The sequence below is a fragment of the Hemitrygon akajei genome, chromosome 17, assembly GCF_048418815.1.
Source record: "Hemitrygon akajei chromosome 17, sHemAka1.3, whole genome shotgun sequence".
In the NCBI taxonomy this organism is placed as follows: Eukaryota; Metazoa; Chordata; class Chondrichthyes; order Myliobatiformes; family Dasyatidae; genus Hemitrygon; species Hemitrygon akajei.
In genome coordinates this window covers 43,676,300-43,700,108 of record NC_133140.1, presented here as the reverse complement: position 1 = coordinate 43,700,108, position 23,809 = coordinate 43,676,300, and the positions used below count along the sequence as shown (strand labels likewise).

At 40.2% G+C, this 23,809-nt stretch overlaps 1 protein-coding gene across 7 annotated transcripts in view; it reads right to left on the bottom strand.

The window, feature by feature from the left end:
• tox3 (TOX high mobility group box family member 3) overlaps positions 1 to 23,809 on the bottom strand; it is a 99,627-nt gene that overhangs the window by 21,640 nt on the left and 54,178 nt on the right. For 4 of the 7 annotated variants that reach the window (XM_073070018.1, XM_073070021.1, XM_073070023.1 and 1 more), the window contains exons 2-3: positions 20,655 to 20,720; positions 5,222 to 5,473 (exon numbers count right to left, since the gene is read on the bottom strand). In XM_073070018.1, the coding sequence (XP_072926119.1) occupies positions 5,222 to 5,473; positions 20,655 to 20,720 (318 nt within the window). Of the gene's footprint in view, positions 1 to 5,221; positions 5,474 to 5,693; positions 5,844 to 5,954; positions 6,058 to 20,654; positions 20,721 to 23,809 lie in introns of those variants that run through there. The other 3 variants (XM_073070024.1, XM_073070025.1, XM_073070020.1) reach the window with 3 other exon arrangements.

The following is a 23,809-nucleotide window of genomic DNA, read 5'->3' as shown; positions in this document are numbered from 1 at the left end:
CAGTAGCTATGCATTCCTCACTCCGTTGTGAGGTTGTCACTATGCCAGATGTAACTGGAAAATTTCAGTAAAAGTTCATAAAGGAAACAGTTCACCAAATAATTAGAGATGAAATAGCCTTCTATTTACATCACCCTCCTCCACCACCCTATTCTTGAAGCTCATCTCCCAGCCAATCTGTATTCCAAGAAGAATGTCTACAAATGTATCCGCAAGTGGGAATAACCAGCCTGAAAAGATGGATCCTCTAGTCCTTCCTCAGATGCTGGACCCTGTGGAGCCTTATCACTAAGAAACAGGGAACACTTGGAGAATTGTAGCAACATTGAGAAATCAAAAGCAACTAACAGCATTTGATGATCCATGTGAATAAAGTTGGTGAGATGTGGGAGGGAGGTGAGGTTATCCCAGTTGCTGGACTTTGTTTAGCTGTGTAGTTACTAGAGGGCACTAACTATCTCAGGCAGAAAGCTCCAGGGTAGTAACTTCTGGATTGCTACCTGCGTCACACGCCAATGAGGGTAGAAACAGGATGATTTTGCAGATAAACATGTGGCTGAGAAGCTGGTGCAGGAGGGCAGGGCTTCGGGTTCTTGGATCATTGGGATCTCTTCTGGGGAGAGGTATGGCCTGTACAAAAGTGACAGGTTGCACCTGAGCCCGAGGGGAAACAATATTCTTGCAAGACAATTTGTTAGTGTGCTGTTGGGAAGGGTTTAAACTTAGTTGGCAGGGGTGGGGGGGACGTAAGAACCAGAGTGAAGGGACTCAAGGTGGGATGGATGGTAAAAAAAAAGCAAGGATAATGTGCAATCAGACTGTCAGGAAGGGCAGGCAGATGATGGGACAAAGTTATAGTCATCAGCGAGTATCAGAGCATTAGGGATGCAGAATCGAAAAGGGCATCAAATACAATAATCAAAGTGTTATATCTCAGTGGACGGAGTATAAGAAATAAGGTGGATAATCTTGCTGCACTATTACAGATTGCCGGGTATGATGTTGTGGCCAACACAGGATCATGGCTGAAGGATGGTTGTGGTTGGGAGCTGAATGTCCAAGGTTACACATTGTATCAGAGGGATAGGAGGTGGCGTGGCTCTGCCGGTAGAGAATGGCATCAAACCATTGGAAAGATGTGTCATAGGATCAGATGATGTTGAATCTTTGTGGGTTGAGTTAAGAAACTGCAAGTGTAAAAGGACCTTGATGGCAGTTATATACAGGCCTCCAAACAGTAGCTGGAATGTGGACTACAGATTACAATGGGAAATGGAAAAGTCATATCAAAAGGGCAATGTTATGATAGTCATGGGAGATTTTAACATGCAAGTAGATTGGGAAAATCAGGCTGGTAATGGACCCCAAGAGAGTGAATTTGTTAAATGCCAACTAGTTGGCTATTGGAGCAGTTTGTCATTGAGCCTACCAGGGGATCAGCTAAACTGGATTGGGTGTTATGTAATGAACGGAAGGTTATTAGGGAGCTTAAGGTAACGGAAACCTTAGGAGGCAGTGATACATAATATGATTGAGTTCAATTTGATACTTGATAGGGAGAATGCAAAGACTGATATAGTGGTATTTCAGTGGAGTTAAGGAAATTACAGTGGTATGAGAGAAGAGTTGGCCAAAGTAAATTTTAAAGAGGTACTGGCAGGGTTGACAGCAGACTAGCAGTGGTGTGAGTTTCTTGGAACAATGGGGAAGGAGCAGGACAAGAATACTCAAAAGGCAAAATGGTACAACTGCGGCTGACAAGGTGGATAAAAAAAGCTATCAAGTTCATAAAAAAAGAAAAGAGATGAGAATGAATATAGAACCACTAGAAAATGAGGCAAGAGAAATAATAACAAGGGACAAGGAGATGGCAGATGAACTAAATGAGTGATTTGGATCAGCCTTCACTATGGAAGACACTAACAGTGTGCCAGATGTTGAAGGGTGTGAGGGAAGAGAAGTGAGTGCAGTTATTATTACAAGGGTATAAAAAGGGTGCTAAAAAGCTTAAAGACCTAAAGATGAACAAGTCACCTAGATGAGATGAACTGCATATTAGGGTTCTGAAAGAGGTAACAGTAGAGGTTGTGGAGCATTAGTAATGATCTTTCAAAAATCACTGAACTCTGACATGGTTCCAGAGGACAGGAAAATTGCAAATTTCACTCCACTCTTCAAGAAAGGAGGGAGGCAGCAGAAAGGACATTACAGACCAGTTAGCTTGACCTCAGTGGTTGGGAAGATGTTGAAGTCAGCTGTTAAGGATAAGGTTATGGAGCACTTGGTGACGTAGGACAAAGTCAGCATGGTTTCCTTAAGGAAAAATCTATGCTGACAAACCTGTTGGAATTATCTGAGGAGATTACAAGTAGGATAGATAAAGGGGATGTAGTGGATGTTATATATCTGGACTTTCAGAAGGTCTTTGACAAGGTGCCACACATGAGACTGCATACCAAGTTAAGAACCCATGGTATTAAAGGAAAGTTAGTAACCTGGTTAGAGCATTGGCTGATTGGTAGGAGGCAGCGAGTGGGAATAAAAGGATCCTTGCCTAGTTAGCTGCCTTTGACTAGTAGTGTTCTGTAGGGGTCGGTGTTGGGACAGCTTTTTATGCTGTACATTAAGGATTTAGATGATGGAATAGATGGCGTTGTTGCCAAATTTGCAGATGATATAAAAAATTGGTGGAGGGGCAGGTGGCGTTGAGGAAACAAGTAGGTTGCAGAAGGACTTAGACAGATTAGGAGAATGGGCAAGAAAGTGGCAAATGAAATACAATATTGGAAAATGTACGGTCATGCACTTTGGTAGTATAAATAAATGTGCGGACTATTTTCTAAATGGGGAGAAAATCCAAGGATCTGAGATGAAAAGGGAGTAGAGAGTCCTTGTGCAGAACACCCTGAAGGTTAACTTGCAGGTTGAGTTGGTGGTGTGGAACGGGATTCCGGCAATGAAAGGGTTATCGTACCTGGAATGTTTGATTGCTCTGGATCTGTACTCATTGGAATTTAGAAGGATGGGGGGGGGGGGGGGGGGGAATCTCATTGAATCCTTTTGAATATTAAAAGGCCTAGATGTGGATGTGGAAGAGGATGCTTCCCACGGTGGGAAAGTCTAGAACAAGAGCGTACTGCCTCACGATAGAGAGGCATCCATTTAAAATAGAGAAATTCCTTTAGCCAGTGGGTGGTGAATTTGTGGAATTTTATTACCACAGGCAGCTGTGGAGGACTGGTCATTGGGTGCATTTAAATCTGAGCTTGATAGGTTCTTGATTGGCCATGGCATCAAAAGTTACAGGGAGAAGGCCAGGAAGTGAGGTTGGGGGGTAGAAAAAAGGATCGGCCATGATTGAATGGCGGAGCAGGCTTGATGGGCCGAACGGTCTAATTCTGCTCCTGTGCATTATGGTCTTGCGGCAGGTGCTGTCCAGTCTTCTCACATCCTTGGAACATTGTCCAGTGTCTTCAACCACAATCAGTGTTATCAGTGTTACCTGTAGCAGCCAAAGAACACAGCTAAGGCTCTGAATTTTTTTTTCTGCACAATACGGCTTTAAGAATGCTGCATTTTTCAAGCAGCTGTATTCCATTTTACCTGAATGACTTCCACACAAGTCACCTGCTCCAACGTAAGCATTGGCTCTACACCTGCCACTAATCTCTTGCGCACTGGTTATGATTACATTCTGCAAACACTGAACAGACAGCTGAAAACACAAAAGCATGGTATAGCTATAAACCGCAAACTGCTGCCGATTATGAGAAAGAAAATAAAACAAAGTTGGGCCACGTTAAAAAAACAAAGCCCAGACAAGATAAAAAGTTTAGCCTTGATATGAAAGAGCATTTGAAGGTTACAATGTTATACTGCTGAACTCATCAAGAAAGACAAACTCATTTTCAAACCCACTTCCCAACAGAAATGCAAAATAATGGTGTCTAGAAATTCATCCCAGTCAGTAATGCTAGATGTGTCAGCACATCATTCTCTGCCTCCAAAATTCATTTGATTAATATCAATGGAACTAAGTTTAGTGTTGCTGAACGTTGAGGAAATGGAGGTAGAAGTCTATATATTCATATTCCATTTGAAACTGCATGTCGGCTTTAATCATTCAAAATAAATTTGCAGTTTAAGTTCCTGAGCAATAGCTTGAATATTTTAATCCATCTTGTTCAATTTTTTTTTACAGCAGTGGTAAAAGTGATCATGCTATGGTAAGAACCCATGTTGATTGTTTCTGATGGTGACTGTGTGACTATTTAAGGCTCAAATTAATATTGTATTGCATGGCCCACTTAAGTAGTCATAGATATTATGTTTCAATTTATTCCCACATTTTATCAGCTCGGAACTGTAAAGTCATTGTAAGTAATTATCTGTAGTGAGTTAATATGTCTAATATAGTGAGTTAAGGCAAATTTCTTGTAGCCATTTAAATAATTATTTAATATACAAGAACTTAAAGATCAATCAATTTTTTAGAAAATAATTCACGATTAGGAATCTAATTCTGATTGCTTGGATTTAAAAAATACCTTACACAAAGGTATGAGAAAATCGCGAACTATCGTGAGTATTCTTCTGTGTTTCCACTTTGCTGTCCTTTCATTAAGGCCTGAAATCATTGTTGGAGCTCTAACGTTCACGAATGGGTTTTTATAGTGAGTGTGGAGCACATCAGAGTTTAGCCAGAGCATGTGGCACAGCATAAACAGCGTTGCTGGGCAACCTTCAACTTTGAGAACCTTCCTCCTTTGTCCTTATCTAGAGTATTTTTGCCAGTGCCACCATTCTCATCACTACAGGGTTGAGGTTAAGAAAGAATCAACATCAAACCTATGACCTCCCTGCTTTTTTATGGCTCTTCAGTTTAACTCATCAAGCCACCAACTGGTCCCAAGGATGGACCAATTCAATTAATGTAAATTTTCTCAGTCACTACAAAGCAGAACAATTATTTCTACAGTTTATTGTTCTACAATCAGGAAGTTATTATTAAAAACTAAATGGATTAGCCACACTGAATACTAAACAAAAGCTGTATTGAGTAAGTCTAATTTGTGTATCAATAAATTGACTACAATTAGTTATGTATTATTACAATTTTTGACTTTAGCGTTATTTTGAACCCCACATAAACCATGCCTAATCCCTGCTTCAAATATGAATGTCGTACATTCCATATAACTGTGTTTTAAGTTCCACCCACCACAGTCAAGCCATTGTTGAGCATTGCACCATCTTGGTCCATAATACTCCTGGATATCGTGATGGAAGGCAGATCCAGGCTCTGTGGTGGAAAGTGAGGCGTGAATTCATTCTCTTGTGAGGACAGTGGATCATTAAGGCCTTGGAAAGCTGACACCATGTCTGTAAGTCCCAAGGTGGGCTCTGATTCTGGTGGTGGGGTTATGGGGGGAATCTCAAATTCTTCATCCCCAAGGCTCGGAGTGTGGAATGTCTGAAGAGAAAACAGATTGCAGACAATCAGCGTACAGTACAAACATAAGCTATCAGAACTGAATTATGAAATATTTCCTCAATTACATGTTTACATTTCCACTCTAAAGCATGATGATTAGTAAAATTTCTGATCACCATCAAAATGAACCAAAACTTCGCACAATTCAGAATTTCACTTCAACCAAATGATAACATTGATCTGCTAACAACTGACTTACTTGGACAACCGAAATGCAGAGGATTCCTTATTTTCAGTTTAGTATAAGCGAAACAATCCCACAAGATCTTGGGTTATTAAAGCTTCTGAACGAAAAAGTACGAAGCAAGCACTTCATTCCAATGGCTACCAAATCAGCTCAACAATTCCATGAGCCGTGTGTAGATTAATTCAATATACTGTACATCACTGACCTTACTCTGAAAGTTTACAAAATGGTCCTGTGAAATTTACTTAGATGCTCTGATGATTGGTGACTCACCTTCTACCTACAGTGATTAGCAATGCTGATATACGGTTGCAGCTGTTCTTTATGCAACCAAATGTAACAGCTCCTTTGTCATGTCATACACTTACTAAGCCTGGTCACGAGTTCACTGCTAGTGAAAGCTGCTCACTATTCATGAGGCACCAAAGCAAACAATGGTGCGATTCCATTAGATGAAACCATGGCAATGTGCACTGGAGTTGATGTTATTGTGCGAATTTGCAAGGAATAAATGGGTCTAAATGATTAAACTTCTGAAAAGTGGGGGGGGGGGGGTTGATTCACAAGGGAGCAGAGGCAGGGAATCAGAGAGTTAAGTAGGAAGTTCCAGTACTGAAGAAGTATCCAGGGAAGGTAAATCTACAGAGCTTTAAACAGAAGGATATAAATTTCAGCTCTTTGATAAAGCAAGAACACAAGTCAATTTAGGTCTTCAAAGACAAGAGATGCTGTTTGAATGACTGGTTAAACAGTAGACTTTTGGCTTAAATGAAATTTATTGAATTTTCAAGATAATTGTTAGCAACATCAGCTGGGTAAGGGGACATTGGAATAATCAAAAGATTGGTTGCGCCTTGGGCACGTATGAGTATTTGAGTAGCAACCAAGACCAGGTACTAAAAGAGCTGAGGGCAGCAGTGGAACGTGCAAAGAGGTTGACTTTGCAATGGACATCTTTCAACTTAAGAGCAACTAGACTTTTTTTTGAAATTCATTCTGTTTAGAATGAAAGCATCTCTGGCAAAACCCACATTCCCTTAACATCCTTGATAAAGTGGCAGTGAGCTATCTACTTGATCTATTGTAGTGCTTCTTGTCAAAATATTGCCAGTTTTGCAGGATTTAGACTTTCTGATAATAAAAAAAACAAATTATGTAGTTCAAAGTCAAGTTGGTAAGCAAACTGGAGGAGAACCCATATTTCATGATACATGCTAGTGATATTAAACCTGGTTCTGGTTCTAATGGCGTTCAATCCATTTATCAAAATATTGCGCTCCTTCAAATGTGGGACATTGTACTTTTGTGGGCAATATGTTAAGTGCAAATATTCACTGTCTTCAAACATAATCCATATTCAGAATACAATTACATTTACTGCTCACTGTATTTGTGCACCTCTTCTAAACTATGAGCAATTCAGTTAATGAAAATACTTATCTCCTTCTAAACATAATCACTGTTCAAATTGTTAATGATAATATGAAATTAATAACACTGGAAAGTGTCAAAAATTCACTGATAACTGTTAGCACACAGGAGTCAGCTATCATTATTTCCCTTAAACCAAAATATGATAATGGAGTCAATGTGAGCAGGCTAGAAATATCAGCACAGCATAGCTTCTATTAGTGTCACTTCAGATAAAAATAACTGCTTGGCTTGTTTAAGTCTGCATTTGAAAACATTTGTTTGTGATTAAAGTTTAATTGCTCCAAATTAATAATGTAGAGACAAGAGCGTGTACCTTAGACATTAGGCTCTGATGTTTTTTTTGAAACAGCACAGATGGGTCTTGCTGATACATGGATGACAATTATTATTTTGTGAAATATTAGCATATTACAAATGTGCCTGTACCCAAATGAAATATTACATTTGGTTTAAGATCTGGAACCCAGAATGGCCCCGTAATCAGTATTAATCTGTCATTGAATCTATTTACTGCAATTGACTGGAGAGATTTTGAGACTGAACAGAATGTTACAGAGATAAATCATCCGACTGCTGTTGCAGATTAAAGCAAAATACCACAACCAATTAACATTTATTCAAAATTATATGCAGCTTAATTTCGAAACTTGGTGAAAAGGCATGCTTATAAAGCTGGTGGTAGTACTGATATGAGGTGGCAACACTTCAGTAGGTGTTCGGTCAGACTGTATCGAGCAATCAATTGTGTTGAGAACAAAGAGATCACAAGGCAGCGTGATGCCATGAACTGCAAACATGAAACCCAAGCAAATATAAGCCATTATGTGATTATGGTACTATACACATTGTAAAACCTCAGAATAGCTTCACACAGTTTAAAGTCACTTTTTTATGCCCAGCAGAGGTACTGACAGAGATATCAATGTGTTCCACAAAGAAGTGCCAGTAAAGGTTATACAGATGATTCCTTCATTTTCCTGAGTGGGGCCAGTTACAAATGCCCTCCCCCCCCCCCCCCGTCTTCCTCCACCCTTTCTGTTTTCAGCATGTCCACTCTTTGAGACTCGAGGCTAATTATACCAACTCACCCAGCCCTGTTCTCCTGATACTTTTACCTGCAACAGAAGGAGGTATAGCACAGCTCCCTTCACCTCCACTTTCACCACCAGCTATGGAAATAAATAGCCCTTCAAGGTTAGGCAGATGTTCTCTTCATACCTAGCAACTGGTGCTTGTGATGTTGCCTTTGTTGTCTTCGCTACTTTGGTGAAACCAACTGTAGACTAGGTGACTGTTTTGTGGAGCATCTGGACACTATCCACAAAACCCATCTTGAGCTTCCAGTTGCGTGCCCTTTCAACTCTCCTTCCCACACTCACATTGCCCTATCTATTCTGATGGAGATCTAACAGAAATTAGAAGAACAACATCTCATGTTCTGCTACAGTACAGAGAACAGTACAGCACAGTACAGGCCATTACTATTGTTGATGTTGTGTTGACTGTTTAACCTACTCCACGGTCAATCTAATCTTTCTCTCTCACATAGCCCTCCATTTTACTTTCATGTGCCGATCTCAGGGTCTCTTAAGTGCCTTAATCTATGTCTCTACCACCACCCCTGGCAGAGTGTCCCACACACCTAGTATTCTCAGCACAAGCTATCTACCTATAATATCCCCTCAGCACTTTCCTCCAAACTCTGCTCACATTAGCCATTTTTGTCCTGGGGAGAAAAGTCTCGCTACTCATGCTATCTGTACATCTTACCACCTTTTACACCTGTATCAAGTTACTTCTCATCCTTCTTCTCTCCAAAGAAAAAAAATCCCTAGTTTGCTTAACCAGTTCTCAAAAGCATCCTGATATATCTTCTCTAAATATGAGGCAACCAGAACACCAACACCCAGACTTTTTGAGAGCTGCATCATTACCTTGTGGTTCTTGAACTCAATTGCCCAACTAATGAAGGCCAACACACCATACACCTTCTTAACCACACATCAATTTACACTACAATCTTTGAGGGATATATGGAAGTGACCCCCAAGATCTCTGTTCCTCCACACTGCTACAAATCACACCCCCCCCATTAACCTCTTAGTTGCCGTCAAGTTCAACCTTCCAAAGTGAATCACTTCACACTTCTCTGGATTGCCACTTCTCAGCCCAGCTCTGCATTCAATGTATGTTCTTTTGGTAACCCACGACAACCTTCTAACACTATCCACAACACTACCAACCTTCACGTCATCTGTAAACTTACCAACCCATCCTTCCACTTCCTCATTTAAATTCTTTAGAGCAGAAAGAGCAGGGGTCTGAGAACAGATTCCTATAGAACAACACTGGTCACCAAACTACAAGCAGATTCCACTCTACTGTCACTTTCTACCTTCTGTGGGCAAGCTACACAATGAATCTGCACAGCCAAGTTTCCCTAGAAACTATATCTCTTGACTTCCTAAATTAACCTACCATGGGGAAATTTGTCAAATGCCTTACTAAAATCCATATACACAATATCCACTGGTACACCTTCATCAATATGGTTTGTCATTTCCCCAAAGAAGTCAATCAGGCTCGTGAAGCACAACCTACACCTTACAAAGCTAGGGTGACTATCCCCAAGCAACTTGCAAGCCAATTTTTCAATATCTATTTTTAATTCAAGGAACCCACTACCCGTGTTCACCTCCCCCACACAAATATCCTTAAATCAAGTTTTCTTTTTCTTTTGTTCACTCATATTCCCTTCCCCTTCCAATCTGCTTCCATCTCCAATTATCATCTACCAGTCTTTGTCCCATCCTTTTGCCCCAAATGCTTCCATACGCTTGTCATCCCCTCTGCACCTGGTTCCTCTTACCAGCAACCGTCCTCTACCCCACAACCAACCTTTTCACACACCCCCCCCCCCACCGCCGCATGTTCAGGCAATCTTTTATATTCCTTCTCAGTTCACATATTCTGCCAATATTTCGTATTCTCTCTTAGTCCTATTGCAAGGCCTGGACCTGCAACGTCGACTTGCACCTTTTGTCTCTGCAGATGCTGCTTAACTTGCAGAGTTCTTCCAGTGTTCTGTTTCTGATCCAACTCAGGAAATCGACTTTCAATCTGACATACCAAGATCGTGCTGGAATCTGATGGCAAGGTAAGGGCTGAGTAGTCATATAGTGTGACAACTGGGTGACATAATGGGCCAGTTAAAATACCACCCACAAAACTCCTCTGCGAGACTTTGACAACTGGTAAAACATCTGCCTCAAGGTTATTAAGCAAAAATAAAATTTCATGTGAAAAACACACTTCTTTTGCATTCCTCTCAGCGGCCTTAGTTACATCCCTATCCAAATGGATGGGAACTTTGATCCTATGCAAAATCTAACTTAGCACAGGATCTGTGAACTGGTTCTCCTGAGTAAATGCTGGGAAGTCTCAGCAGGTTCCTGCTCCACTGCTACATTACATGGTGAATCTACTGCTGAAACTTCAGGATATCCACATTTGCCCAGGAGTTCTTAAAAATTATCAACACTTGCTGCCAGCAAAATTTTCACTACCATATCAAGTTTCCCAACATATACCCTTCATCTAATAATATAATAAATACTAATTATAGAGTTTTTATAATTGGAAACAATGAGTAAGGGAGCATTAGATTATCAGAGACCATATGACCTTCATTATTGCTTTGGGATCTGTAACAGAAGAATATGAATATTGCAATTTTTGCTCATCTTTAGATATAGTACTACAAATCCATCCTCTAATTGGATCATTGTACTATGAGAATAAACAAGGCAGATTTTATAACTTAATTCCAAATTGTGTCCACGCATTTAATAGGAACACTAATTGGTTTCCGCATAGTCTAAAATACAAAATAGTGCCTGTATCCCATGGCAAAGTCATAATGTAATGGCAATGGTCTGGATTCCAATTTACAAATCAGAGGTTTCAGGTACTCTATGATGGCATCACAGAGCTAAATAAGCCAATCTACAGCCTTTCCAACATACTATTGATAAACTAGCAAAAAATAATCCACAATATTAATATGAGAACTATCATCAACTATCACAATCATTAACTACCCCATGTAAGGTTTGATGTAGAATTTAGTTTCTTATTCTACAGTCAATTCCAAAATTTGAAAAAAAAAATCAAACCCAGTTTGTCATGCTTAAACACACCACTGTGTCACATCATCATGTGGTCCTCTGCCTCTGGAGTTTATCCTACTGACTTGCTGTTTCAGAAGACGACTGATTGATATTGCACCATGCAAACACGAGAATATACCTGCACACAAATAGCAAGAAAACACTGCAACATCTTCCTCCTCCTCCTCCTCCTCCTCAAGAGCCTTTTCCTTTGCTGCCTCTACATCAATATCATCTGTTTCTTACAACTGCGCAGACACCAGCCACAACTTACACCCTTTACTCCGTTGTATTAAGCACACCTTGTTTTAACTACACAGCCTCAAACTGTCTTTCTTTTTCTCCAACTCACAGTACATGCAGCACATTCAGAAGAGACTCACACCCACACCTAGCTTACCAATAGCTTGTCCACTAAGACAGAATATCACGCACAAGAAATTGCATCGATTGAAAAAAAAGCATATTTAAACAACACAAGGTTTGAGGACAGATGAAGAAATAGGCTCTAAGTTCCCGGAAATGCTGTAACTTCCCTTATAAGCCTTCCTCTCTCTGTAAGGAACTCATGATTCACCAGTGGGAATGTAGCTATCGAGACTGCCTACAGTTAAATACTCAACTTTCAGAAACCAACCATGATTAGCACTGAAAATCAGGAACAGCCAATCCATGATATTTTGCATGTAGATTAGAACAAAAAAAAACTACAACAATTTCTACTGAACTCTGTGCAGTCCAGATCAATCTCTATCAGCAATGAACAGGAGCCAAATTAAGTTGTCTAACCAGGATACTCCAACCAATTTGGAGTATTGTGTGCAGTTCTGGTCACCAACCTACATGAAAGATATTATTAAGACTGAAAGAGTACAGAGCAAATTTGTAAGGATTTTATTGGGAAAGGTTGAATAAGTTAAAACTTTATTCCTTGAATCATAGAAGAATAAGGGGAGATTTGATAGAAGTATACAAATCATGAGTGGTATAGATGGGGTAAGTGCATCAGGCTTTTTCTTTCCCACTGAGGTTGGGTAAGGCCAGTTTGGATAAGTACATGGATGGGAAGGCTATGGAGGGCTATGATCCAGGTTTCTGTCAATGGAACTAGGCAGAATAACAGACTAGATGGGCTGCAGAGTCTGCCTCTATGACAGTGCTTTATGACGCTAGACTTGTTGACTTCTAAATGGCTATTTCCCTCTGTAAATTTTAATTTTTAAAAAGTGAGTCAAGTTCATTGCATTTAGTTTATTTTTGTCTACAATTCAAGGAAAAATATTGGTTCAAAAGGCAAAATCTAACTTTTAGTCCTCATTAACTGAGCAATGTATTGACACAGCATATACTAACCACAAGATGTCAGTTGAAAGATTTACGCTCTGCTCATTGTGACCTTATATATGACTTGTTCCATACAATGAACACACATTCAACTGAGAGGTGGCACCATTAAACTTGCCTTGAAATTGTAAGTAGTAATTGCTTAACTGCATGAGAAAGCAACTATGCTTTCTTGACTATTTTAAAACAATATGCATTTTCTTCAGTATTAAGAATTGGATTAAAACTTTGGAAACATAAATTAGTGGCACTTTGCAATCTTTAAATTACTGCAAGTATTGTGACATAAACATCAATAAATAATCATTTGTTGATTACTTTAATCAAGCATTTGTCATTTCAGTGATTAACAGTGGACCGCAGGAGACATCAGGTGTTTCTTAGCTGACATTTAAATGATAAGCTGAAATGCACTACCATTTCTGTTACTTCATGTGTGAACCTTAAAATTTGCTAATTGAAATATAGTCTTCCAATACAAGGAAGGGGTTCATAGGTTTAAAATACCTACAGAAAATTATATGAACTATAGAACCAGGAACTTCTGCTGACTTAAAAGATACTGAAGAGTAGTATTAGATGGGAGATATCAGACATGATTTTTTCCGTGCTGCACTCAAGGTTTGATGGAGGAAGCAAAGAGATGAAGATTACCACTTACAAAATGATGTTTTTTTATATTTCTCAAATCATAGAGTTAATCTGTTAGAGGGCAAGATCAGTGAGGATGTTAGTGTCTTTTGAATATACTGCACGTGCTGAGAGCTGAAGAAGAAGAAATTTCCTCACAGCCCACAAGATTGTGAGGAAAACTGCTGGGTCCTTAAGTAGAAGATGTAATCACGGTGAGAAATGGCAAGAACCCAGACCCATGGATCTGGACTGAGTGAAACAAAATGTTCAATGTGCTCAGTGTCAGTGATATTATCTTCACCAACTGCTCACCTTAACAACCTCTGTTAATAAGGACCCCTACCTACATCGGCTCATCTCCCACATACTGAGCACTCCAAGTCTCACAGCTTCTACAAAATGGGATTTTAAACCAAGGCTGGTCATCACTCACGCATTCATATATTTTGCTTTCTCTGACTTTTTCAATTTCTTGGTTTCTTTGTTGAATTCTGATATTTCTCAGTTAGAATTACAGCTTTACTTGATAATGTTGCAAGCCTTTTTTTTTTTGCTTATTTTAATACTTTCTTTATCTTGCCTTGATAGGCATGTCTGGACCATGTTTTTTAATGTCTGTTTTTTTTGCCCTAAAGTGGATATATATTATCTGTAAGCTATGTTAACTTTTCATGGTTCACCATCACACATCATGTATTTGGGAAAATTCTCATCTCGTGTCATTTATTTACAACTACAACCCAGATTTCAATTGAATTCAATCACTTTTAAACGTAACATAAAGTTCTTTCATATTATGATGGTGGAGACGTCCACATACACCTTGCTTAGGACTAGCAACTCCACAAGCACACTTGTTGCTGGCTGGGCAAGCAACTAGCACTGTAGTATTAGATGCCACACAGCCGAAACTCCAGTTGCCACTTAACAGGCCCAGAAAGTTGCTATCATATATTACACTCTGATTCTTGTACAATTTGACAGCTCTCTAAAATCTCAGCTGTTTTGCAACAACACTCTCAAAACTGACTTCCAACTTCATATGCACCGCTAATAGTGTACAGATACACCAAGAGCCATGTCAAGAGTTATTCTAACAATTTCAGCATCCCAAAAATACATGCTGCATAACAAAGTTTTCCTCCCATAATATCCCATTCCATAAATTAACATAGTTGAGAAGCTGAACATGAGAAGAGCTGGTTAAAGAGGAGTTTTGACAAAGGTGTACTAACATGAATGATGATCAACAATGCAGTTTGTTCACAATGCTGATATATGGTATGGGCACCTCTGGCTCCAAGCCACAACTACTGTTCCTTCACAATTCAAACTGCACTAATCACTGCTGCTAAACCCCACAGTTAATCACAGGTTTGATTATTATTAGATCAATTTTCTAATTTGGAGACAAAACCAAGGATCCTGAGCCTTCACACCTCCCCCTTATTAAAACCATAGTATTAGTGTTCTTTAGCAAAATTCAACGTGGCAACAGTTGTTTGTTAACATTTCTACGAATTCTCCTTCCCATCCCGTGCCTTTCTCTTTTTCTGTGAAAGTTCTTAACTCTTAACTGGTGCCAAATTCCAACAAAAAGTCCAGCATTTTTTTCCCTCAGTCAACACGAGCATTCTAAAAATCACACTCAACAGTGACTCCTTCCACTTTGACTGCAGTCAACTTCAAAAGGTTGTGTCAGTGCTTTCCCAAGCCGCCATACATGAGCACATTCAGGCAGGGTTGTTAGACGGTGAACCAGAGGTGGAATGATCTTTTCCAGCCAGACCTCAGCACAACAAGGCCACCTGTAGTTCTCCAACTTTGATCCTTGCTGGCTGAAATCAGTACGGTGCTACAAGGCTCAGCGACTCTGAAACTCAATGAACCACTAGCAAATCCCACAACTGTTTAGTTCAATGATGTCTGAAGGTACACACATTTAATTTGTAGATTATGACTAGTGTTCCTATTACTGTGTTATAATTAAAAGTAATTTGTAGTAATGATGTTTTGTTATATTTCTCAAGTTCAAATTATTACCCAGTGGAGTACACATAAAACCTGAACCCACTGGCAATGTTGTTCTGTGAAGAACAATTAATTTCCCAATAAATATAATGATATCAAGCTCCAATTACTGCAATTTTCCAGTTACAAAAACTGATCCTACCTGAGCCCAAGGAAAAGAACTGGGTATTCTGTAGACCCAGTCAAAGGTACTGAAGTGACATTGAGTGGGACTTCTGCTAATGCCCTTGAACTTTACCTCAAATCCGTGAATGGCGTCACCTGAGCCTTGGGAGCTGGTCTGGCTGCTGCAGTGATGTGCAACTGTGTCTGCCTTGCTACAGAATGGAAATTCAGGAAAGCATTCTGCTGCTTCAAGAGGCAGCTCACACCAGGTCAAAGCAGCGCTAAATAAAACTGGCTACAAAATATCAGAAAGGAGAAGATGTGGAGTCTCAAACAAACATGCGGCAACGGAAAAATGAACAGCAGCTAGGAACGCTTTTGTTGGTGATGTCAGAGCCCAAGCTGCGGTCTATGCTCAACCTGAATAGATTTGGAAAATCTGCAGAATATTTAAATTCAGAGATCTTTATGGAAAGCAGCAAATCCTGGCAAAATGAACCCGAAAGACTCAACAGCTGCCTGCCTGCAGAACCACAAGATCAGATTGCCTACTCCTTTGCTAGAAGTGTGGCGGTTGAGTGACTGGAAGATGGCAACGTGTACCAAATCAGCCAGCCCTTGGAATCAAAATCAAAATCAAGTACAAAATCAAGTACTCAGGGCATCCGCAGATCTGGACTATAGAAACATTACAAAGGGAAAGGAGAATAAAACTATGCAACTAAAACATGAGGCACCTGCAGTCTCGTCCATATCATGTCATGATCCCTTTCACCTCTAGAAGTGGATTAGGTGAAATAAATTCAGATCCCTTTCAAATGAGTAAAAGTTTCATTGAATTAAGTCATAGCTGATCTGAACATCATTTGCACTTGAACCACAGTTCCTGTTGCATTCAGCTGCTAGTCTTGAAAACTTCAACTTTCATTCCCATACCCAAGGAAGAAAGACCATATTGATACATTTCCATGAAAAAAGGGTGATCTCATCGCAGGTTGTTCTCCACCCCCCCCCCCCCCCCAACAACAAGATTCTAATTTTTTGTAAGTGAAATCATGCAAGCAAAAGAGAATTCCGGCTGCTGAGTACTCGGACCAGTTTTCAGAAGGTAGTTGGTGGACGTGAATAATAAAACATCTGATGTATTGTTACATCAGGAAGCTTGCTTCCAGCATTGAGGCATTTGGTAAGTCTGGCATGAACATGGGCAGTCTTGAGCAATGATTGGAGCCTGTTCTTTTACAGGGTGGAAGTGAGGGTATTCACTGTTCATGGGTCTAACCATGATTCAGCAAATGTTGGCCAATGTGGTAGCTTCCTTTGCTACACAACTGCAACCACCCAACATTTGTAAGCTGAAACTCCTACTTAGTATTATTGATTTTTCCAAAACAGAAAAGTAACATCAGGGCTGGGAGGTACAAGACTACAGGAGAATAGAGAGTTGGGGCTACAGTTCCTAGGAGGAGTTCTTCACTTAGAATTTATGCAGAAGCAAGTGTGCTACTCTTCCATGTTATACACCTCCTTCTCAGCTGCTCACCATACACAGCCGGTGGCAACAGCTGTGAATTTACACTGTTGAGGTTGTGCAGATCACCACAAACCCAAAAGCCCACCATGTCAGGTGATGCAGACTCCTGCCGCAGGTAGTGGAGGCTTTGTCACAACAGATTGCTCAAATCCATCCTGAGCAGCCAGTGGTTTTCATTGTATGAACACTGCCATGTGCGAATGGGTTAAACGTCAGAGTTGGTGGATAACCCAAAATGATCAGTGGTCACCCTTTGGTTACCGCTGTGGTTCAAAGACAGATGGCTTCACTGACCATCACAGAACCAAAGGCATCATGTCTAAAGGTGGAAACAGTGGGCATTATTCTGAATGACTCACTGTTCATGCTCAGTCACAATCTCAACACTTGCAATGAGGCAGAGTCAACATGGGAACACACAAAGGACAGAATGCAACCTTTGTAACACGACCAGGGCACAGCTCACTGTCCTCAGAGAACCACATGACCCGAAGCAACACCAAACGTAACCACAACCATTGTACAACACAGAAATAGGCCTTTTCAGCTCACCTCATCCATGCCAGCTGTGGTGCAGATCTATGCTATTCCCATTTGCTTGCATTAGGCTCAAATCACCTTATGCCTTTCTATCTGACTGTCTACGTGCCCAAATGCCTTTGAAACACTATAACAGCATCTGCCTCTACCATCTCTTTTTGCAGCTCATTCCAACAAACCACTACATGTGTGTGAGAAACATACACCTCAGATCTTCAAATTTCCCCTCTCTCAGCTGAAACTTATGCTCTCTAGTTCTAGATTTTCCTGTCCTGGAAGAAATTCTCCATCGTTCCTATTAATTTTCTTCATAACTTTGCAAACCCCTAAGGTCACCCTATGTGCATTCCAGTGAGAACAAACACAGCTATCCAATTTCTCCGCATAACTTCAAGTTACATTTCTGGGAATTTCTCCTGCACTCTTCCTAATGCCATCACACTTTTCCTGTAATGTAGAGACCAGAACTATCACAATATCCCAAGTGTGATCTAATCAATATTTCGTACAGCTGAACATGATATCCAAATTCTCATACTCAATGCCTCAACTTGTGAAGGCAAGCATACCAAATATATTCTTCTCTACACTATCTACTTGTATCTCCATTTTCGGAGAGTTGTGGATTAGAATTTGACTTACTCACCTCGGTAATTGTCTGGATTAAGTTCCATGTGCCACTACTCTGTTGTTTTCAATATATTTAAATGATTTCTCATCTAGATCATTTCTATACAAACAACAAAGTTCCCAACACTGTGGTATATTATTTCTTACAGATTTCCCATCATTAAAAAGAAACTTATTATCCTGCCTCCTATTATCAAGACAATTTTAGATCTGGTTTTGTCCAACATGACCTGGATCCTCTGTGGCTTAACCTTCTGGACCAGCCGATCATGCATGATCTTGTTGAAAGCCAGACAAAAGTCCATGTAATCTCTGTCTTCTACCATAATGTAGCTAGATCTCTTTGAACTGAGAGTATTGGCGACTTCCCCTGTGTAACACTGCATGCAAAGTGTGAGGTAAATCTGGAAAGAGGCAGGTGCATAAATATTCACTGTCAAGAGACACCTTCAGAACTACAGATAATACACTCTTATCCTGTGATTGTGGATACAACAGGTGGTAGATAAGGAAATACTGACATCTGCTCTTTTGTTCATTACCAACATTCAGCTAGGTGCATGTAGCCTCCTGCCTAAAGCCAACCCTGTTCTTCTCCTCCTGTGTGGCCTTTAAGTACTGGCGCAGGGAAGGAACGTGAGAGGATTGATTAGCAAGTTACCTATGACAGAGAGAAACTGCTTTATGCCAAGGTCTGATCAGCATTAAATGTCCATTATTACCCTTTGCTTCGAATACCTGATTTCATTTTCCATTGAAGACTCTCAAAACATGAAGAGACAAGGGGAAGACACTTGCTGAATCACACAGACAACCAGGGGAGATCAACCAGATTCTAGTAGTCAGTAGCTGTTGAACTGTTTAAATAGTACTACTGGAATGAGTTAAGGTGAGAAGGGAAATGCGAGCTTACACCGTCTTCTTTTGTCCTGTTCTAGAAGCAATGATTAATAAGAACCTACAGCTCCAAGACGGTAGTACTAGATCAACAGACCATATCGATATCAAGATCTGCTCACTCTGTCTAATCCCTGGGGTTTACCATGAACACCAGTGTGCTTACCAAAATGGTACTTAACACTGCTAATGAACACTTTATATCCCACTTTGGACCTCAAAGCTCTTTTAATACCTAAAATGCAAACACAATCACGTCCAATACCATGGCAATTATTTGGACAGTAAAGTCAGAATGATTCTCTAAACATGAACTGTGTAGTACTCAATGCCACGTCACTTAAAATGCAATGCGTATTTTAGTTTTTCTTACGATGCACTGTGCCATTCATCAACCCCCCCCCCACCCATTTCTTAATGTTAGTTTTGTATGTTGATTTCAATTGTAATGCTGTGCAACAGTATTTAAACACATAGTTATGAATGTGAAAAAAGTGCACCACATTCTGGATAGAATGTTCGAACAGCTCGTTGTCTATTCATGTTGTCTTCTACTGGGTGATACTTTGGCAGTGCATGGAAATTAATGATCAAGCTGGGAGCTACATGCAGGAGGCAGTAATCACACAGAGTGCCATTTGCAAGGAGGGTGAAAGCGTGGTGCGGATGTGGAGCCTGGGAGGGAGGCAGCAGTGGATGCACACAGAAGCTAAGATGGGATGGCATAGGGTATCAGTCAGTTCACTCCTGCTTCCCCCGGCTCACGTTCAGGTAAATTGAAAATAACTCCCCCCCCCCCCCCCCCATAAAAACTGCAAGTTTGTTTGGTTAAGGTTTCAAAAACTACTAGAGCATCTACAGCTCATGCAGGGGTTGTGATGAATATTCACTTCCCGGGCTAGGCAGCCTCTTCTATTTGCCAAGCTCGGCTTTCTAAACAGAGCAGCTGCCGTTTGTGAAGTTCAAACAGTTAAGTTAAACTTCCAACTATATTCTTTGTTTAGCTTCTGTCATAAACGTGAGTCAGCCTTCAGTTCTAAATGGAAATGGAAAGCAATAATTAGTTTGAAGTTGGAAAGGAACCTTGCAAACAGATACACTTTGTCTACAGAAAGCAGGAGGTTGAGTCAGTGTACCTTGTTAATTGCTACTCAAGAGGCACAGTAGAAGACAATGGAATATTTAATTTGGCTTGTTTCAAAATAGTCAACACTGGCTATATTGTTTACTTCAAGGAAGCTTGCAGACCAGATGGAGACAATCACTTAGCACATCAATAACTGATCTATTAATAAGTTGGAAGGTTCGTGTATACAAGGAGATAGCTTCACAGCATTACTTTTGGGTCAAGTTTCCAGATAACACTCCACTTCTTCCCACATACAAATTCACCAGCAAGGTGGAGGGTGACAAACTTTAGTGTGCAGTTTAAATTTCTTTGAGCGCTACTGGCAAAAGATGTGTGCACATGCACACGCGCACCCCTTAGGGAGACCACTGCATGGAACGTGGCCCTGGATGGAATGAGTGTCCACAAGATATGTGTAAAAGAGGTGTTGCACAATCAAACATCGTGGTCTTGATGATGAATGTACTATAGTATAAGATAACGTACATTTCTATTTCTGATAGATACAGGACAATTAGTATACTTGCCTCATTGGTGGTCAAGAACGCATGGCTTGGATCTGCCATATTCATGTAGTTATTGTTCCCTGCAAACTGGAATAGAAAGGAAAAGCCATAAGGATTACAGTTGTTGCATTCATTCCCACTTGACTCTGAAGCATTCATGGAGCTAGAGGTTGCCCATTGTTCTTACTCACTTGGGAAAGCCGTTCGCACTACTTTGCTCTTAAATATGATTTACAGAGTACGGAATTTCTGAGTTTGTCAAAACACTGACAATTAGAAATGGATGCTGTGTAAATTCATATTGTTTCAATACATTTTTAGAAATAGTTACAGCCATTTATCCTGTAATGTACAATTCTAGATTTCCAGAATATAATGAAATATAAATAGCAGAAGTATTTTTTTTTATAAAATATCTCAGCTTTTGTGCTATTTTAAATGAGGTTGTAACTTCTACTGGGTAATTCAGAATTACTTCATTCTCTTTAACTTCAGATGAATTTAACCGAAGACCTTTTCGGTTGATGATGAAAAGACCACAGGAGAAAGTTTGACTTTAAATGATATCAAATTCACATGATTGGCAATACAACATAGAATTTTATCCCCAACATGAAAACCATACCCCTAGACCAACGCGCCTCTGTCTCCATGAAAGCGAGGCCACGTGAAATGTGTAGAAATGCCTAAACTCTGAGACTATTATCTTAATGGATTACGAAGATCTAACTACTCTAGACCTGAATCCAATTAAATAATGCACCAAGTACATTCAATGCAAAGTACACATTAACATGAGCATGGTTCTTGATGGCCACCCAATGTTCACAACAGCTTTTAAAGACTAGCTTTTAAAGCAATAGAACAGTGAAAACTTTTGTTTGTTCTTTCCAATGGGTGGTACATAAAATTTTCATGGCTATGCCAAGATCCATGGCGTCTTCATGCTGAGTAGGTCCAAAACAAACATACACTCACACTCGTGCACGGTAAGCAGCTTTAAAAATTAAACAATATTGGGCAGTTTTTGGTTTGCTGGAACAAGGGGATAATAACAGCAAGAATAATAATAAAAAGGTTCAGGTTATATTTTGTGAGACAAATTTATTTAAACGTGTGGTTGAAGATAAACTAGGGAAGAATCAGGGATTAAATAGCAGCCTCAAGAAAACCAAACTTGCTTTCAATATAACTTCACTTTATTCAGAAGGTAGCTACGTGCTTTACATAAAGTCAGTCACACTTAATTTTCTAAGTGAACATATCAGCAAAAGGAACATGAAAAGTCAGCACATGGGAATACCACCACACCAATTGCTTATCATTCGTGCAACATGCAGACTTGGAAATATCTTGGCATTCCTTCACCAGTCCTGGAATTCCAAACACAAAAGTAGAATGGGAGTACCTTCATCGGAAGAACAGCAGCATTTCATGAAGGCAGCTCATTCCCTCAAAGGTGGTTACAGATGGATAATAAAATTTGGCTTGACGTTGAAATGAATTATTTAGGCAGCATCTATAAAAAGAGTACAGTTCTGCCAAAGGGTTTTGCCCGCCAAAAAAGTCGACTGTGCCCTGCCGAAGGGTTTCGGCCCGAAACGTCAACTGTACTCTTTTCCATAGATGCTGCCTGGCCTGCTGAGTTCGTCCAGCGTTTTGTGTTTGCGTTGCTTGGATTTCCAGCATCTGCAGACTTTCTTTTGTTCAACTATTCAGGAACATCTTCTCCACCACCATCAGGTTTCTGAATGGTCCATGAACGCTTGTATGCTACCTCATTATTCCCTTCTTCCACTTCTCCTTTTTTGTAACTTAGAGCAATTATACTGCATGTCTTTACACTGTACTGTGCGTCAGACTTCATGTCATACAAGACAATAAACCTGATTCAGATTCTGATTCTGGAGCCAAGTGAAGCTTCTTCAGGAGCACAGAATGACCTCATGATGACACTGAAACATTACTACAAATCTGACAGTTCAGGCCCAAGAGCTTGTAATTCAAATCGATTAAGATAATCAATGGTGTCATAACAAAAATATCCTCCAGCTCCATTGATCGAAGTAGACCAGATTCATGACAAAATGTGGGTGTTTGTCCATCCACGTGCTGGGCCTGACAAGAAATGAGCAGCTGAGGTCTGGACTGTCACAAGAGACCCGAGTTAATTAAAATAATGTTAGAGTGTGCAGTTGGGGGAATCCTTCACCATTTTGATTGTTATGAAGAGTTGGCTTGTTATTCTCATACAGAAGTGCAGTGACAACACCACAAACTTGGGTTTCTGTCACGTGTAGATATTTTACCTATTTACTTGTGCCTCCATTTGTGACTCAGTGTCTACTACTAGTCCTGGAAAATGCCACAGCACTTTTTGTGGTTGAAAGTTCTGTATGACTAGAAGCTGCTAGACTAGAAAAACATTGTTACTAAACCACAGGAGGAGGTACTGAAAGAAGAGAAAATGCACGTGCAGTTTAATGGACTGAAGTCCAAGCAGTTATGTTTGTTGCTTTTACAACTCCCATAACCTATTTCCTCGTGTTCGACATGGGTTGGCTGAGTTGCTGCCTAATCCAAACTGTACCTCACAAATGCATGCAAATCCAGATTCGAATGGCCTATCATTACCACAAGGAATATTCCATGATGTGCTGACTAAACAGCTCACCAGCCAATAAAACCAGTCATGCCAGAAATGGAGAATACAGAAAGTACAAAACTGAAATGAGAAGGAACAAAGGCCTTTGCTGACTGAGGTGTTCTCCACCCCTACCCCATTCACAAAATGTCTTCTCGCACACCCATTTGACTTACTGAAGTGCTAGAGAGAAAATAACAGAGATAGATTTCCTGGCACCATCTATAGGAAGAAGCACAGTTGACGTTTCAGGCTGGGACCCTTCGTCAGGAAACTTCGACTGTACTTCTTCCTATAGATGCTGCCTGGCCTGCTGCGTTCCACCAGCATTTTGTGTGTGTTGCTTGAATTTCCAGCATCTGCAGATTTCCTCATGTTTGAGATAGATTTCCTTCTGTGCAAAGCACCTGTCCAGCAAAAGCTTTTGACTGATAAAATCTATTTGGCCTCGAAGGAATTCTTGGCTAGGAAGTTTGGAGCCTTGCTCCTGTTCTCTTCCGACAAGTTCAAAACGCAGAAAATGAATTTATAC